The following is an 18,235-nucleotide window of genomic DNA, read 5'->3' as shown; positions in this document are numbered from 1 at the left end:
GCTAAAAGGGGGACCTCACACAGGCTGACAACTGGCGTGGAATCGGCTTGCTTGACGAAGTGAGGAAGATGCTTGCAAAGATTATTCGAAATGAAAAAGGCTTTGCCTGACTTATTGTGGAAAAAGGATATATGCAGATATGATTTTCTGTGTACGTTAGCCAGCAAAGAAAGCCAAGGAACACAACATCAAGGTCGACATGTCTTTTGTGGACCTTGGAAAACAGACCATTTTCTTCCCCGCCAGACTTTTTGGTTGATGCTCCAGAGGTATGGTATGCTCTTACAACAGTAAAACTTATTAAATCCTTGCATGATGGAATAAAGGCAGAAGTTGCAGTTAATAGAAGCATCACAAGGCTTTTAAGTCAAGAATGGCCTTACTATCACACCAACGCATTTTAACCTTCATTTCAATCTGGTTATTGAGAGCTGGGACCATTACTAACCCTTTTGGGGTAGATGTGTTGGATAAACGTAGTGCTTGATTCGTGAACAAAGAACTAGTGTTGTTGGTAGACGGACGGACAAGTGGAGTGTGTCCATCGTGTTGATCCGTGTTAGCGGACAAGGAGAACAATGGATGAAATCAACAGAATGGTATGCTGACCGCCATCAGAAGGAAGAACAGCTTATGTCAAGTCGTGGCCAACTTCTGGTGACGTTCATGATCAGATTCCAATCCTGACTCCAACCTCGATGTCATCCAAGTTTGATTTCCTCATAATGATGTATTATAAATTTAAAAAGCACATATGCAAGTAAGTTATGTACTCGGAACTAATCGTTCTGACTGTTTATTCTCACGAATCACGTTGACTGATGAAAAACTGATGAAGTTTAAACAACTGAACAATATGCACTACAGTGATGCTGAAATCTGAGTGAGAACAATTTATAATTTTAAAAATGTTTCATTTCACTCAAACGGACGTTAAAGCCAAAGCAAGCAAAATGAGCTTCGCAGCGTAATGGAAGTGATTTTTTCTAGCTCCATACACTGTATTTAAGCAGCAAGGTTGGCTGATGAAGATGGGTGACAGGATAGCCAAGAGGTATGCTCACTCACTCCTTAGCTGTCTCCCCTGTGTTTGAATCCTGACCCAGCTATAAACTGTCATCCTGATGTTTCACGGGCAGGGTGATTCATCAATGTGTGTGCCGTCCCTTGGATGGACATCAAAACTGGAAATCTCGTCTGCCAGCGTTAGTTGGAGGACGTTAAAAATCACATGGTGGCCTTCACAAAGAGTAGGTAAGCTACTGCCAGCACCCAGGCCAAATTCCAAATTCCTGCTCGAACCTGAGTCGAACGTCAGGCCTGGCCAGCCAGTTCGTGAAAGACTCGAGCCAAACTTCCCCTGGCCAACCGAGCAAGAAAGTGGGAATAATTGTGGCCATTAAGGAGAAGCAGTTGGCTGACGAAGGTGATGTTAGCCATCCTCGAGCAAATTATTTGGTCTTCTTCTTTCTGCTTGCTTTTTTGACCTCTTCTGATGTTTTTCACCTCTCCTTGTACATCATTTTCAACCTCTTGCCACATTTAGTCTGGCATCCTGTCAACCATATCCAGCTCAATGGACGTGAAACCTCACAATTATGACCTCGTATTCATGGGCAATACATGTTTTAAATTTCAGCCTGATCAGACGAATGGTGTGGCTGCCAGAATTATTTTATATTTTGAAGATGGGTTCAGGGATTTAAATCAAAATTTGTGCAAGTCTGTATGATGATGAAATAATGTGGGTGGAGGCATATCTGGTGATGTCACGACGTCAAAGAGTGCGGTGCTCGTTTTTTAAAATCTTTATTGTACATGGTTTAGATACTTCAAAGTCATATCTGGTTGGAACTTGTGATTAGCTTTCTCACTATGACTCGCAGTTTTGCCAAAAGGAGTTAATGATCTGTCCCATAGTCTGTGCCAAGCAGTGTGTTGGCAGATGGCACAACACTTCTCCTTATTCCATTTTTTTTGTATACCTTGTCGACGCTCGTGTGAGAGCTAACACACAACGCACATCAAGGGGGGCATGAGACAAGAGGGGAGGGAGTGGGAAGGACAAAACAGTGGGGAACAGCGACATTAGATCTGTGGAAGGGAGAGGGATGGGACGGGGAACATGGCCAATAGATGATGGACATTACAGGGACTTTTAGGAAGGAAAGCAGGGAATTTGAAGGAGGTGGGCTTGGGTGGATTATCGGGGGTAAAGAACATCAAGGATTTGGATGGGGAATAATAAGAGGTGGTGGTGAATAGCTCTTTAGAAGGCCTGGAGGGAAGAATGGGAATGAATAGAGTGAGGGAGTTTATTCCAAAGGCGTGAAAAAAAGAGGAATGAAAGAGTGAAGGTGAGCAGTGATTCGTGATTTAGGTAGTTTTACCAGAAGGGGGTTGTTGACGGACCTGGAGCGCCCTGCGGAAATGTGGTGGGGACAAATCGCAGTGAGAGCAGGGGGGGGCAAGGCTGGAGAGGAGACGTTAGAAGACAGAAAGACCACCGACCAACCTGCGGTGATTGAGTGAGAGGCCCAAAGACTCTGCCTCATTGCGGGAGATGCCAATGATCCGAATTGCCTTGGTTTCTACAGCGTGAAGCCGAGAAAGGTGGGAGGCAGGAGCACCAGCCCAGAGGGGAGAGCAGTACTCCATCAGGCTGCAGACAAAAGCTTTGTAAGTGGTCAGGAGCTCAGGTGGGCTGAGGAAGCACTTGGCACAACGGAGGATTCCCAGTCGGAGACTGGCTTTGGGGGCGAGGTTTGAAATGTGGCTTTCCCAGGAAAGATAATGGCATATAGTGAGACCCAGAAGCTTGAAAGAAAGGACTTCTTCCAGAGAATTGTTGAGAAAGTGGATGGGGGGGTTTTCTAAACGGTCCTTTCGAAGAGACATAGTGAGAGTGTGAGATTTGTCTGGATTGAAAGACATGTTCCACGTGTTGGACCAGTTTGTGATTTTACCCAGATCTGCAGTAAGAAAAGAAGCTGCTGCTTGCCTGTCTGAGGGATGACCAATGGTACGGCAGAGGGTGGAGTCATCAGCAAAGAGATACAGAGGATTTTCCAGAGAGTCAGAGAGATCATTGATGAAAACCAGAAAAAGAAGAGGACCCAGAACGCTACCTTGAGGAACTCCAGCCTGGACAGGAAGAGGGGATGAAAGAACTCCATTTAGGGCCACACGTTGACTGCGACAGGAGAGAAAGTCTGCGAGCCATAAGTGGAGATGTCCTTGGATACCATTGGAAGAGAGTTTGGTGAGCAGGGCAGGGTGCCAGACTGTGTCAAAAGCAAGTGAAATGTCCAGGGATACGGCTCGGATTTCCTGTCTGGCATTGAGGACTTCCATTCATTGTTGGGAGAGCAAAAGCAGCATATCCAGGGTAGAGTGACCTGGTCTGAAACCAAATTGATGATCAGAAATCAAGCCATTGGAGAAGAGGAAGGATTTGATGTCTGAAGCGATGATGGATTCCATAACCTTGCTGATGATTGGGAGAAGGCTGAATGGTCTGTAGTTGCAGGGATCCTTTTTTGCACCTTTTTTGTGCAGGGCAGTGATGTTAGCAGCGATTGATGAGAATGTGGTCAATGTGATTTGTATGTTGCCCATCAGGTGAAGTCCATGTGCACAGTCTGTGCTTGGGTTGTTTGAACCAACTGCTTGCAATTAGGAGATCATTCGCCAAAAAAACTCCAGCATTCACTCCCGTGACTCTGGATACCAAGTCCGTGTTTTCCTGTAATCCCTGGTGCTCCTGCTTCTCCAATTTTTGCATTCCACTCTCCTATAATAATTAAAACATCTCCTTTGGGAACCTATTCTACCAGTTCCTAGAACTTTCAATAAAACTCATTTTCTTCATCTGCTACAGAAGTTGGATTATATCTGAATTATGGTGGTGTTCAAGATGTTCTTTCAACTTCACTGACCGGGTTGTATCAAAGTACAGACTCTGCCGTCTTTTTGCAAATCACTGCCACTCCATTTATTTTACAGGTTTCATGACCAGAAAAGACACTTTGTAATTATAACAATGAAACTGCCCCAATCCAGTCCATTTAAGTTCACCTTTCCTCAAAATTTCAGTTATTGTCCTCTCTCTCTATATATATATATATATATATATATATATATATATATATATATATATATATATATATATATATATATATATATATATATATATATATATATATATATATATATATATATATATATATATATATATATATATATATATATATATATATTGTTATGGCTGTGGAAATTTGCAGAACACCATAAAGGTCTGTAGTTCAGTTCGATCGATAAGTCTGTGTTCAGTTAGATTTCCCCACCATTGTTTAATGGAAATTATTCATGTCACAGGGCTGTGATCCTTTGAGGTAGGTTTTTCTTTTTCTATCGTTATTTTGAACCAACCACATCTCCACCACCGTTGCAACAACCAACATCGATCCCCTTAACCACAAGGCCAGCCACGATCGCCTCTACCGCCCACCACAACCAAATCGCCACCACCAACATCGGTCCCCAATGACTACAACCAAACCACCACCACCTTCGCCCCTTAACCTCCACAACCGTCAACAACTCCACACCACAAACATCGCGTCACCTTCGTTCCCGAAACGATGCCATCTTTGCGCCAGCAGCGGCAGGATCCGATCAAACGGCATCGCTGCAGGGAGAGGCAAGGGTTCTCTCGCCATGCAGCGTTGGTGATTTCAACCACGTCGGCTCGCTCTCCGGGAAGGGTCGGAGGTCAAAGGCTCAATGATTCCTACCACGTACGCTTTCCGCGCGGGGTCAAGGGTCAGAGAGCAAAGGCCAAATCTCGTCCCCCCGGCCCTATATAAGGGCGAGCAGAACGGAGCTTCGAGGCAGTCTGGAGGGGTCGGAGAGCCGAATGGAGCCCGAAGTCTGGAGAGAGTCAGTCGGGGAAAGCCAAGGAGCTGCGTGGAGATCACAGCCGGGGAGAGCTTGCCAGCGCCAAGGCAGTCTGAGGTGATCGGACCTTGGCGCAGTTCGCGCATCGCTGAGGAGCGGACGGGGTCGTAAGAGCATCAACTCTTATCGAGCATCAACTCTTATCGAGCATCAACTCTGACAGAGCACTAAAAGAACCGTTCGTTCCTCTCAAACCGCGTTGCCGGCCAGGGCCCGGATCACCTCGCCTTGGCAAGGCCGCAATCAGGCACAGCTGTCCTAGTGGCCGTGGGAAACAGACGTCACGACCTGCCCATCGTCACAAGGCCGCAATCAGACGCGACTGTCCTCGTGGCCGTGGGAAACAGACGTCACGACCTGCCCATCGTCACAAGGCCGCAATCAGACGCGACTGTCCTTGTGGCCGTGGGAAACAGACGTCACGACCTGCCCATCGTCGCAAAGCCGCAATCAGGCACGACTGTCGTAGTGGCCATGGGAAACAGACATCACGACCTGCCCATCATCGCAAGGCCGCAATCAGGTGCGGTTGTCCTGGTGGTCATGGGGAGCAGACGTCGCGACCTGCCCATCGTCACACCACGAGGGTGCGGGTAAGCCGCATCGGTCTCGCGAGCCCATTCGGTCAACCAAGGCTGACGCACTATAAAGGTCCACGGACCCTGTCTGCCACTCTCGTCTATGAGAGTGGCCCTTTCCTTCCTTTTGAGTGAATCTTGTGGCGCTGTGTCCTGACAAGTAAAAACTGTTAAGTGACTACATTAATAATAACCATATTTGGTCGTAGTGCTTTCCCTTGCTTTTGTTTGCCTGTATACGTGTTGGCTGTACATCCGTGCATGTGTAAAATAAATGTGCTTTGTTCAAATGTACCCCATTCGTCGTGTCCTCCTTTCACCATATTGAAAATGCCATCTTGCATTGTGGAATAAATAGTTGGGTTTTAAACACCCGTTCAATAGAATCGGATCCAGCGAGGTCGGGCGATAATACCCGCTCGGTTATCACTGCAGAACGGAACGGACCGCTTAAGCGGTTCGTGTCCAGAGCCGACCTGCGTCGAGGTACGGTCGCCCGTTCGGCTGCCCGCGCAGGTACTTAGGTATATCGAATTCGGCGAGTGACCCTATCTTGCGCGGGTAGACAATTGGCTCGGCCGTGGTGGGGGATTGGAAACCCACCCGTGACTGGTTTCCGGTGTTTGCTCCGGAAAGTCAGGACTGAATTGTCCGTCTGGTGGGCGATGCGGTTGCTATTAGTGGAAAGCGGCCGATCGCACGCCGGCGGGCGCGAATTCGTAACTATATATATATATATATATATATATATATACTCTACCGGTCAAAAGTTTTAGAACACCCCCATTTTTACAGTTTTTCTGAAATTTAAGCAGGTAATGTTTCAATGTACTCTGAATATAAAGCATAGAACAAATAAACAATTACAGATAAAAAGGAAATCTTGGAATCGCTTTGTTGCACAAAATTTAATCTAAATTTTTGACTCATCAAAGTAGCCAACTTTTGCAGATATAACAGCTGAACATACGCGTGGCATTCTTTCTACAATGGAAATCAAATATTGTTTGGAAAGTTCTTCCCAACACTGTTGCAGAAGTTCCCACAAATGTGTTGCACTTGTAGGTTGCTTTGCTTTCACCCTTTTGTGCAGTTCATCCCCAACCAGCTCGATGGGGATTAAATCTGGAGACTGTGCTGGCCATTCCATGATTTGAAGCCTACCGTCTTGTTATTTTCTTCTCAAGTATTTCTGACAAAGCCTGGAGGCATGTTTTGGGTTGTTATATTGCTGGAGGATGAACTGCTGACCAACTCGGCATAGACCAGAGGGTATTGCATGGTGCTGCAAAATGCTGTGGTCGCCCTTTTGGTTCAGGGTGCCAGTCACTCTGTGCAAGTCACCGACTCTGGATCCAGCAAAAGATCCCCAGATCATCACGCTTCCTCCTCCATGTTTGACAGTTGGTGTCACAGACTGAGGAACCATCCTTCCGCTGACTCGACAGCGAAACAAAAACCCTGTGTGATGAACTGAAGATTTCAAATTTTTATTCATCATTCCATAAGTCCTTCTTCCAGTTTTCAGTAGTCCACTGGCAGTGCTTCATGGCCCAGGCAAGCCTCTTTTTCTTATTTTGCCATCTTAGCAACAGCTTTCTTACTGCCACTCGACCTGTCAAACCTGCAGCTCGAAGTCTTCTCTTCACAGTTGAAACTGAGACTTCCTGACTTCGACCAGTGTTAAGCTGTGCTTGAAGCTGCTGTTCTGTGAGCCGCCTATCACGCAAGCTGTTGACTCTCAGAAACTTGTCTTCTGATTGTGTTGTGGCTGTGGGTCTGGCAGACCTCTTCCTGTCAGAGATTCCTTCAGTTTCCAAGTGCCTTTTGATGGTGTAGGAAACTGTACTCACTGACTCCTTGGCCTCTTTGCAATTTCTCAAAAGGAAAGACCTACACTTTCAAGGGTTTTCATGGTCTGTCTGTCTTCCTTTGTTAATTGTCTTTTTCTCACTATTATGATTACAATATACGACTTCCTGCAGTGCAATATTGTCCAAATAATCCTTCAGAGGGTCAGGTCAGGTCAGGTGTGGGAGCATGTGCCAGAACAGCGGGTCGCTGCGTCCACTTTCCGCCGGTACTCCAGGGGCCTCCGTATGGCCATCCCCCAGGCAGATGCCAGGCCCATCCCCATGTCCTTGAGATGATGGTCAACCTGCTGCAACCACGAGGAATGTGGTCGGCCCACTGGCCTCCTCCACTCATGAGACTCCCTCGCTGAGAGAATCTGGTGAGCAGGATCAGCGTCAGGAAAACGAGCCACATGTCAATACAGCCGCAACTGATGCTCACGGACTATGCAGGTAACAAATCTCATCCAAGTCTCTCTCAGCAACCGCTCGTTGGACACAAAATCCGACCAGCGATAGCCAAGGATTCTCCGAAGAGACCTGGTACCAAAGGAATTAAGTCTCCGTCTCAGATCCTTGGTCAGAGTCCAAGTCTCGCATCCATAGAGCAAGACTGGAAGTACCAAGGAACTGAAGACTCGGACTTTCGTCCTCCCGCACAGGTACCAGCAGCGCCACACCCAAATATCCAGTGAATCCATGACTCCCCAGGCCCGATCCAGACGTCTATTGACCTCTGACTCACAGCCAGCAGAGACATGAATATCACTGCCAAGGTAAGTGAATCTCTCCACGACCTCAACATCCTCACCACAAACAGACACAGACAGGACAGCAGCATCCAAGATGTCACCGAAAGCCTGGATCTTAGTTTTGACCCAAGACACCCGTAATCCCAGCGGCTCCGACTCCTCATTCAGCACCTCGAGGGCCCCCAAAAGAATGTCTAGAGTCTCCGCAAAGATGACTGCATCATCTGCAAAATCAAGGTCCGAGATCTTGACATTTCCAAACGATGCACCGCAGCTTGATCTCTCCGACATCCTCCCTAAAATCCAGTCCATACAAGTGCTAAAAAGTGTGGGGGCCAGTACACACCCCTGACGAACTCCACTAACAACTGGAAATAAGTCAGAGATGGTACCACCACACTTCACAGCACTCTCAGTACCAGAGTAGAGTTCAGACATCAGATCGATCAGTTTCGGTGGCACCCCACGAAGACCAAGAATCCTCCAGAGGACATCCCGATTCACTGAATCGAACGCTTTACAGAGATCAACATAGGCTGCAAGCAGCTCCTGCCGAAACTCTCGTCTGCGTTCGGTGAGGACACGAAGGGCAAGGATACGGTCAATCGTTGACCTCTTTGGTGTAAAGCCTGACTGCTCTGGACGCTGGTGCTCAAGCAGATGGTGGTGAACCCTATCAAGAATTATCCGAGCAAAGACCTTGCCCGGCACTGAGAGCAGCGTCACCCCTCGGTAGTTGTTGCAGTCTTGGCGATCACCCTTCCCTTTCCAGAGAGGGACAACAAGGCCCCTCTTCCAGTCAGTTGGGATGATGCCTGTATTCCAGGCAGAGCACAAAACTGCATGCAACGACACGAGTGCAGCATTTCCACCAGCCTTGAGAAGTTCAGCATGGATGCCACAGATCCCTGGAGCTTTGCCCCGTTTCAACTGGTTCACCGCAGCCCGTGTTTCCACAAGCGATGGTGGACCACAGTTGATTTGAGGGTCAGCAACAGGGATTGTAACACCCTTGACGTCCAACTCGACAGCTGGGGGATCAGCCTGGTACAACCGCTCAAAGTAACCGGCCCAGCGGGACTTCACTTCAGAGGATGGAGCAACACAGTCTGTTCCAACACTGCTTTTATACAGACAGAGGGTTTGTAACTAATCAACAAAATTTGGGACACTTATAGGAAATGTTTGCATCAACTTTCAAGGCTTAATTTACTCACATTGCTGCAGAACAGCTGCAGTTGCTAACCCATTACTTGTTCCCTGAAAAGGGGTTTTTTAACAACTCTGAAATTTACATTATTTTTCAGTTTTTGGGAACCTAAACCTTTTTTTAGATCCTCGTGGAGGATCTCTAAGTCTTAATCACATTGTTCTTCTTGTGGACTTTTTTTGTTTCACAGCCTACAGTTTTCATCTAAACTTCCTGAAACTTGGCGTATATATGTAAAAATATCCTGCGCAGACAGTAACGATCTCCGATTTTGAAAATTCCTCCTAGAAAAAAGTTATGACGTCAAAATATCTCCGCAAATGGAAATCGCCTAAAAATTATCTCAAACTTGGCAAGCTTTTTAAATTCTGTTTGCGGGAATCGAACAGGGCATTAGCAGAGATGAATTACCGCACATATGATATATCACTATGATGTCATATCAATTTTGATGACGTTGTTCCTATTTTTTGACATTTTTTGTTTCACAACCCAGAGTTTTCATCGGATCTTCGTGAAACTTGCCATGTATATGCAGAAAGCCCACGCGCAGGCAGTAACCATCTCCGATTATGGAAATTCTTCCGAAAAAAAAGTTTACGTCATAATATTGCCGCTAATGGCAATCGCCTATACCATTATCTCCGAAACTAGTTTGTTTCACAGCATACAGTTTTCATCGAAACTTCCTGAAACTTGGTGTATACATGTAAAAATTCCCTGCGCAGACAGTAACCATCTCCGATTTTGAAAATTCCTCCGAGAAAAAAAAGTTATGACGTCAAAATATCTCCGCTAATGGAAATCGCCTAAAAAATTATCTCCGAAACTTGGCAAGCTTTTTGAATTCTGTTTGCGGGAATCGAACAGGGCATTGGCAAAGATAAATTACCGCACATATGATACATCACTGTGACGTCATATCAATTTTTATGACATCATTCCTATTTTTGACATTTTTTGTTTCACAACCCAGAGTTTTCATCGGATCTTCGTGAAACTTGCCATGTATATGCAGAAAGCCCACGCGCAGACAGTAACCATCTCCGATTTTGGAAATTATTCCTCAAAAAAAAAAGTTGACGTCATAATATCGCCGCTAATGGAAATCGCCTATACCATTATCTCCGAAACTAGGCAAGGTGTTTGAATTTTGTTTGCAGGAATCAAGCCGGGCATTAGCACAGATAATTTATCGCAAACCTGATACATCACAATGACGTCACATTCGTTTTTATGACGTCATCATGAAGAGGACGAGGATCTTAGCTCATTTGAGCTTGTTTCTTTGCATCGTTCGACCGGGTTTCGAACCACCGACCTCCCAGATTCAGAACGGACTCTTTCACTGTCACACCACCGACTCGGGTTGATCGATATTCATCAAAAAAAATTAACCTCCATTGGTCGTGGTGACAACGCTTCCCTCATATCAACTCACCCACCGATGCCAAACCACAAGCGTCATCGCAAAACGATTTAAACTCCGTCCATTTCGACTTTGTTCGAGAGTCTGCAGTGGGATCATCAACCGCTGTTTTGGAACTTCGCGAGTTGTTGTTGTTGTTGTTGTTGTTGTTGTTGATTTTAATTTTTTTTTCTAAACAAGAGTCGTTTTTAAAGTCCTCACATCATATGTAATCTGGACACACGATAATTACATTTTAAAATCTCTGAGTAAAAACCGTGGGATTTGATAATGACAGGTTGAACGATGTTGCGGACACAATGCGCGAGTTGCAAATGCTCGTTTCTCATCCTCCAGGTGGAGGAGCGCCGCCTCGTGGTGGGGAAGGGTGTAACAAGTCTCCACGACGCAGTGAGGTGTTTTCAATTGTGAGCAGTGGGTATGTTTTTGCTTTCTTCACGTAACCAATTTATTTATTATTATTATTATTATTATTATTTATTTATTATTATTTATTTATTTTTGCCTATTAAGAGATATCAGTTGCCTATACACCGCCCAAATAAAGGTATGCGTCAGAAGAATGCGTTGCATGTTTGGAACAAGATCGGGCGGGTACTCTGCTCGTTTCAAAAATGTACGGACTCATTCAGATGAAACTTGGTGGCCAGGTTGGGGAGGTGAAAAGAACGTGCTGATTCAATTTTCGTTCAGGTTCGAATCCAGATTCAGCCAATCAGATCAGTGGATACAAAACGTAAACTGTTCAGCACTACGGAGGTGTGTGTGTGGGTGTGTGTGTGTGGGTGTGTGTGTGTGTGGGTGTGTGTGTGTGTGTGGGTGTGTGTGTGTGTGTGTGTGTGTGTGTGTGTGTGTGTGTGTGGGGGTGTGTGTGTGTGTGTGTGTGTGTGTGTGTGTGTGTGGGTGTGTGTGTGTGGTGTGTGGAGGTGTGTGTGTGTGTGGTAGAGGTGTGTGTGTGTGTGGGTGTGTGTGTGTGGGTGTGTAGGTGGGTGTGTGTGGGTGGAGGTGTGTGTGTGTGGGTGTGTGTGTGGGTGTGTGTGTGTGGGTGTGTGTGTGTGGGTGTGGAGGTGTGTGTGTGTGGGTGTGTGTGTGTGGGTGTGGAGGTGGTGTGGGTGTGGAGATGTGTGGTGGAGATGTGTGTGTGTGTGGGTGTGTGTGTGTGGGTGTGGAGGTGTGTGTGTGGAGATGTGTGTGTGTGTGGGTGTGGAGGTGGTGTGTGTGTGGAGATGTGTGTGTGGAGATGTGTGTGCTCCACTGTGTGCCTTTCTCGTTGTTTTCTGTATTTGGTTTACTTTCTCTTCATTCTTTTGAGTTAATATATTTATATAATACGAGCAGAATACCGTGGTAAAAAATAGAGGGGTTTCAGTACCCATGATGCAGTGTGTGGCCGCCATATTGGTTGGCAAGGTGAACAAGCGAGAAAAGGTAAACAAGACCCTCGGGGGAGAGGAGAGAAGGGGGTAGAGAAAAGAAATTGCATAATTGAACCTCATCCCCAGCACACCTCACCTCCTCAACCCCCCTCCACACCAGCACAGTTTAACCGTGCCACTCCCCCCCCACCAACACAACTCCCCAACCCCCCCCATCAAAACAACTCTTTAACCACCCCTCTCCCAAAACACAACTCCTCAACCGATTCCCCAAAGCCAACTCCTACGCCCTCCCCAAAACTTATAACCCCTCCCCTCCCCCACCACAACTCTTCAACCACCCTAACCCCCCTCAAACCACTACAAACAACTCCTCAACCCCCCCCCTCCAACCACTACAAATAACCCCTCAACCCCCACCCCTCCCACAGCTCTTCAACACACCCCCTCCCACAGAACGCAGAAACCATGATTGAAACAACAACAACATGGCTATTTACCTATCAAATATGAAAATTAAGGCATTTTGTCTCTGAGTGATTGGAGGTGCCTTGATTTCAAACAGCTGAGTTATTAATCGTCTGTTGGAGGACAGATTGGGTTTGGGACGATTTTCACCTGCACAGAAATCACCCTGCATCCGGTGCAGTGACCGCTATCGCTCAAACCGCCATTCAAACTGCCATGCAGGAAGAGATGGAACCACGTGTGAAGGAGTACCAGCACGTCGCATAGCCGGCTCAGACGTTCCAATGAAGCATGGCAGTGCCTGCCTCAGTGACTTGCTTTATACACATCGTTAAAAGTAAATAATGATGGAGGTTTTCTTGCACAATGTTGCGAGATTCCCGGAATTATCTTGAAGACCTTTATGATGGTGTGGTGCACACACACACACACACACACACACACACACACACACACACACACACACACACACACACACACACACACACACACACACACACACACACACACACACACACCGGATGGTGGCAGTAGGCGAGGGCAGTAGCTCGAGCAGGTCAGCCTGGGCAGCACTGCTGATTGATGACCAGAACGTCCCAAACTGATCAAGATCGTACTAACTCTGCTGGGTGGGCAGTGTTTCAGAAGCGAGGTCCTGCAAGGAAGCTTGAGTGTGGGATCAATAGAGGGGAGAGGAGTTGAGGTTGTGGAGGGGATGCATAGAAGGAGGTTAGAAGTGTTTTATGAGATATGTGTGTGTCGGAGGTCAGATGGAAAGGGGACAGGGCATGGAGTTTGGTTGGAGGATGCAAACGGCTGCACACAGAAGGGTATGGAGGAAGAAATGGCATGGGAATAATCATATCGGAAGAGCTCAGCAAGCAGGTGGTCAGAGTGGAAAGATATGGGTGGGAGGAATGGATAGTTACGGCATGGTTGTTAATATGGAGGCAATTTATGTGTATTATGTCGATATGTGCGCCACAAACAGGAAGGATTGAGGCAGAGAAGCAGGAGTTAAGGGATGCACTTTGTCTTTCCAGATATTTGGCAATCCTGTGAAATGTTACTGTTAGAACACCTTACCCTGCTCAGTCTTCAGAAAAAGGACATGGGAAGGGTGTTTTCAACTTTTGATTTGCACTTCTAAGCACGATCTATGTTAGCCTTGTTCGTGAACGTTGAATAATAGGTGAGATGGTAACCATTTGAAGCCGATGGGTCAAACAGAACAGTCTAGAGCTGAACCTTCTGTCAACTTCAACCTCAGAGCATGCAGTAAATTTGATTGGTTGACATGGCATAAAAAAAATTTCAAGTACTGATAAACTGAAGGTTTTAGAAGTGTAAACAAGGCGATTTGTGTTCTCGTGTTCAAATATATTGTTACAGTCAGTCATCAGACTCATACCATTTCCCCGTTCCGAATCTGACGAACCACATCAGAACGGCCACATTGGCCAACTGCTTCTGCTGCTCCGAGCTGGATCACGAGCCTGTTTGCCACAATACCGAGCTCCAAAGGAACACCAAAGCCAGTTAGGTGACGAACTGATTGGTGCTGTGTTTCGGTTTACACTAATAGCGACCAATTGAAATCACCGGACGCAGGCTCCGTCTTATCATGGGCGTTATTTGCCCGAACCCAATCTGTCCTTTAACGGACGTGTATAAGTCAAACTGGTGATTGAGACAGTCAAATCACCCACAGACCAAATTATTTTATAACAGTGTATTAGAACACGAAGTGGGAATACAAAAATAATCAAAAAATTATTTTTTAAACCCATACCCAATACACTCCCCAAGCCAATGAACAAACAGCAGATCCTTAATTTATTTCAACCTTAAGGCATCAGACACACCTTACTAGATAGATAAGATATAGACTAAGGCAAAACAGAAATAACTGGGCTGTGTCCAGTAGGACACAGCGAATCCCAAGTGGGGACACGGCAGGCAATGAACAGTTCATGGCTGTGGACAGAAGCTGGCACAAAGGGGAGAGTGGGCATGGCTTGCTGTGTGGGCATGTGGCTGGGGGCTGTGCAGCAAAGGCTGGGAGAGACCCCAATGCAGCTTGTGTACATGCTCACCTGTAAGCTCCAAGTACATCTGCTTTTGTGCCATTTGCATCACACCTTTATAGAATCGGCCACCTTCAGCCGTAAACCTCACATTCCGCCATGATGCAACCATCCCCTCGCGTTTCGGCCGCGATTGACCGACAGCTCAGTCTGCAGGTTGGGATAACCTGTGCCCACCTTTCACCCTGCACTTATAGCATGCTTTACTGTGATGGTGGCTTTCTCTCCTGAACTTGATGCCTACTGGCATGTCAACACACTCAAAAGGAAATAGAGGACGGATTACAAAGTAATAAAACCAATGATAAGAAAATGGTCTCAATGATAAGTGGACGCAGCGACGCGCTGCTGTGGCGCATGCTCCCATACCTGTACCTGACGTGATGGTGGTTTTAGACTCACACAAGGGAAGAAGGAAGGTACCATCTTTTTGTACTTAAAACAATGCATATTTTAGATCGCAATTAAATTATCTCACTTCTGCTCGTAAATGCAATATGGGAAATAACAATCACTGTATTATGCAAAGTTACCCCCGAAGGCCGAGAAGGAATTCCCACAACACCAGCACTCAATTTAAATGAGATAAAAGTTTTGAAGGCGATGGATAAAAACCAAAACATTTATTCAGAAGATTACCACCGTTGATGCATCGTCTTTTACACCACATTATTTAACATGTTACATTAGTTTTTTTTGTGCCTGTTATTTGTGTCCTTTTTGACCATCTCTAAAAAAACAGTAACTTTGCTGTTTGAAATTATTTTCAATTTTATTTGTCTTCCAGGCAGACAGACAGACAGACAGACAGACAGACAGACAGACAGAATGAAGTGCGATCGGGACGAGATTGCATTGAATTTGCCAAATTCAGAGCCAAAGTACAGCTAAACTGCAGGTTCGTGTTCCGATTCATGTGCCATGGTGTTACACATACATAATTTAATTGAAATTAAAGAGTTCCTCGATTGTCGAAATCGACTGATAGACGACAGACAGACAGACAGTGTGAACCAATTGTTTAACTCTGTTTTGTGCTACATGCATGTGGTAATAAAAGGGGGGAAACAGAGGAAAAGGATTGAAAAGTTAAAAGAGACGAGGGCTACATGAATGAAAAACGTTCATTGATCTTATTGAGAGCCAACGTGCCGAGTCTGTATATAAGGCTTTGCTCTTTGCACTTGTCACTGTCCATGTTGCTCAAATTAAGAAGAACTAGTGCATGCCTGTACGTGCGTGCCCATACATGTGTGGCCGTACATGCAAAAAAAAAAAAAAAAATTGAAACCGCATGCCAGAAACAACAACCACACAGGCCGTTCCTTCGCTCTCGTAAACGACGACTGGATTGGGGCATTGTGTTTATCTATAAATGCGCATAAGAAATCGAGAAATTATTAGAATACAGTAAGTCATCACTATCCAGAAGTCCATACGTTGTAACCAGTAATGGGGAACGTGGCTGAGGATCTCTTCCAACATCGGCCACACCTACACAGCAACGTGTCCTGTCATTGGTTGGTAAATAAATGGCCATAACTTGGGAAGCACTTGTCCGATTAATATCAAACCTTGAAAAGGCACATCAACAGGGCCCAAGCAATATACCTGGCAGGTTTCAATTAGATCGGACCAGTGGTTGTCAAGAAACAGTGGTCACAGACACACACACACACACACACACACACACACACACACACACACACACACACACACACACACACAAGCTGGAATTATAGATAGATATAGAGAATGACATGTGACTGAACAAATGTCTGGGAAGATTAAAGTGTCAACCAACCGGCTTGGAGAGGTCTGTGCTGTTGGTTCGTACATCCAGTACATGTTCACAGAAGCGATTGCCCGAATGGCCCGTTTCACAAATGTAGATCTTGCAGAGTGTGCGCGATTCTGCAGATAACATTCATGGAGGTACAGTCGAAGTGATCCGTGACTTTAATACTCCTTTTTGGTCCTGAGAGCAAGAGGTCATTTACCCCAACATTTGTTCAGTCACATGGCATTCTCCTGTGTTTTTCTCCTTTTCAGCACCACGGACAGTTGCAATCGGAAAGGGCAATGCCTTATCTTCAGCAATGGTACGTTGGCTCCCTTCGGGATCAGCAAGCGCTTCTCATTCATTTAGCCATCCTGTCTCTTAGAACTTTAAAATCCTTTCCCTCTCTCAGTTTTGCTCCTTTTGTTTTACTTTATTTTGTTTTTTCTATGTTACCTCTCTTCCTTTCCCTCTCCCCTCTCATGCCATCCTTTTCATCTTTTTTCTCCTCCTCCCCTTTTCTCAGGTTTGCGAGAATAACTGCGAGACCGACTGGGTCAGGAGGATTGCAGGAGTGAAAAGAATGGATATAAGGATGGTGGATGAACTGAGGGAGGAGATTGGTGTTGCAGATGAGCTTGACGGAGAGATTGGTGATGTGCCGGCTGAGGTGGGCTGGACACTTGGTGCGGATTGGGGAAGAGAGAATGGCAAAGAGAGTGGGTAAGTTGAGGGGAAAAGGTAGCAAGAAAAGAGGTAGACTGTGGTTGAGATGGGAGGATTGTGCGGGGAGGGATATCAGTTAGGTAGGAGTGGTTGGAGAGTTGAGAGAGTTGGCTGAGGACAGAGGGATGTGGAGGAGTACCGTGGTCAAAGCAGGGTAGAAGCTTGATGCCATTGGACCTCACCCCTTATAAAGGGAAGAAGAGGAGGAGGAGAAGAATTTCCATTTTCTTTAATGTCAGTCTTTTTGTTATAACTATTATTATTTACTGGTGGGGCACCCGTGGGAAACCGACGGGCATAGAAATGTATGACATTTGGACATCTTCAGTTTGATGCTGCATGTAGAATCTTCCAAAATGAGTACCGGCAATTCATCAGATCCAGAAATGATGTATAATGTACACAATTTATTTACTTCACATAACATGTGTATACATGTCCATGTACATGTGAACTACAGTTTGTTTATAAATCCCAGATATCTGAAGTGAAGTTTGGAGCAAAGCTGAATTACAACTTTGGATATTGTCCCGGAAGTTGCGATATTTTCCATCATTACCTTGATAAAGTTGTTGCAGTCGAGGTGGTACGGTAAATAGTGGAGGTAATTGGACTTTCCTGTTTGAGCAACAAAGTGTAAGTCCATCCCCTTTCCCTGTTGATTCATTTGTGAAATGTTTCACAGAACAGGACAGGCATTGTGAGGTCATAGTGTTACAAATCTGGAAACCATTCGCATTCACACATACAGTTGACCCAAAGTTTAGTTATTTCGTTAAGTATATGTGGGTAGTTAGAATCTCTCCCCTATGTCTAATGGGAATTTCATGTGTGCGCTGCGAGTTTCTTTGTAGTTAGTTTTCGACATCAATCCCCCTCACTCCTGCAGCGCCATTACGCACGTGTTCGAGGCCACGGACATAGGCGTGGGTGAGATCACCTCAGGGCCAACTCCGCCCCAGCAAGATGAAATGTTCCCCTCGTCTAATCGGCGTTGAGATCACCTCAGGGCCAACT

At 45.8% G+C, this 18,235-nt stretch overlaps 1 protein-coding gene across 2 annotated transcripts in view; it reads left to right on the top strand.

Moving 5' to 3' along the window:
• Positions 1 to 11,110: 11,110 nt before the first annotated feature.
• LOC147008845 (uncharacterized) overlaps positions 11,111 to 18,235 on the top strand; it is a 31,237-nt gene continuing 24,112 nt past the window's right edge. The window contains exons 1-3 of one of the 2 annotated variants that reach the window (XM_085864275.1): positions 11,122 to 11,199; positions 16,765 to 16,814; positions 17,019 to 17,215. In XM_085864275.1, the coding sequence (XP_085720401.1) occupies positions 16,812 to 16,814; positions 17,019 to 17,215 (200 nt within the window). In that variant the 5' untranslated portion in view covers positions 11,122 to 11,199; positions 16,765 to 16,811. Of the gene's footprint in view, positions 11,200 to 16,764; positions 16,815 to 17,018; positions 17,216 to 18,235 lie in introns of both variants that reach the window. The other variant, XM_085864276.1, reaches the window with a different exon arrangement.

The sequence above is a fragment of the Eptatretus burgeri genome, chromosome 18 (assembly GCF_056783735.1).
Source record: "Eptatretus burgeri isolate ZD-2024b chromosome 18, Ebu_testis_v1, whole genome shotgun sequence".
NCBI classification, from domain to species: Eukaryota; Metazoa; Chordata; class Myxini; order Myxiniformes; family Myxinidae; genus Eptatretus; species Eptatretus burgeri.
The sequence above is the reverse complement of the archived record's forward strand: the minus strand, read 5'-3'. Positions and strand labels throughout refer to the sequence as shown.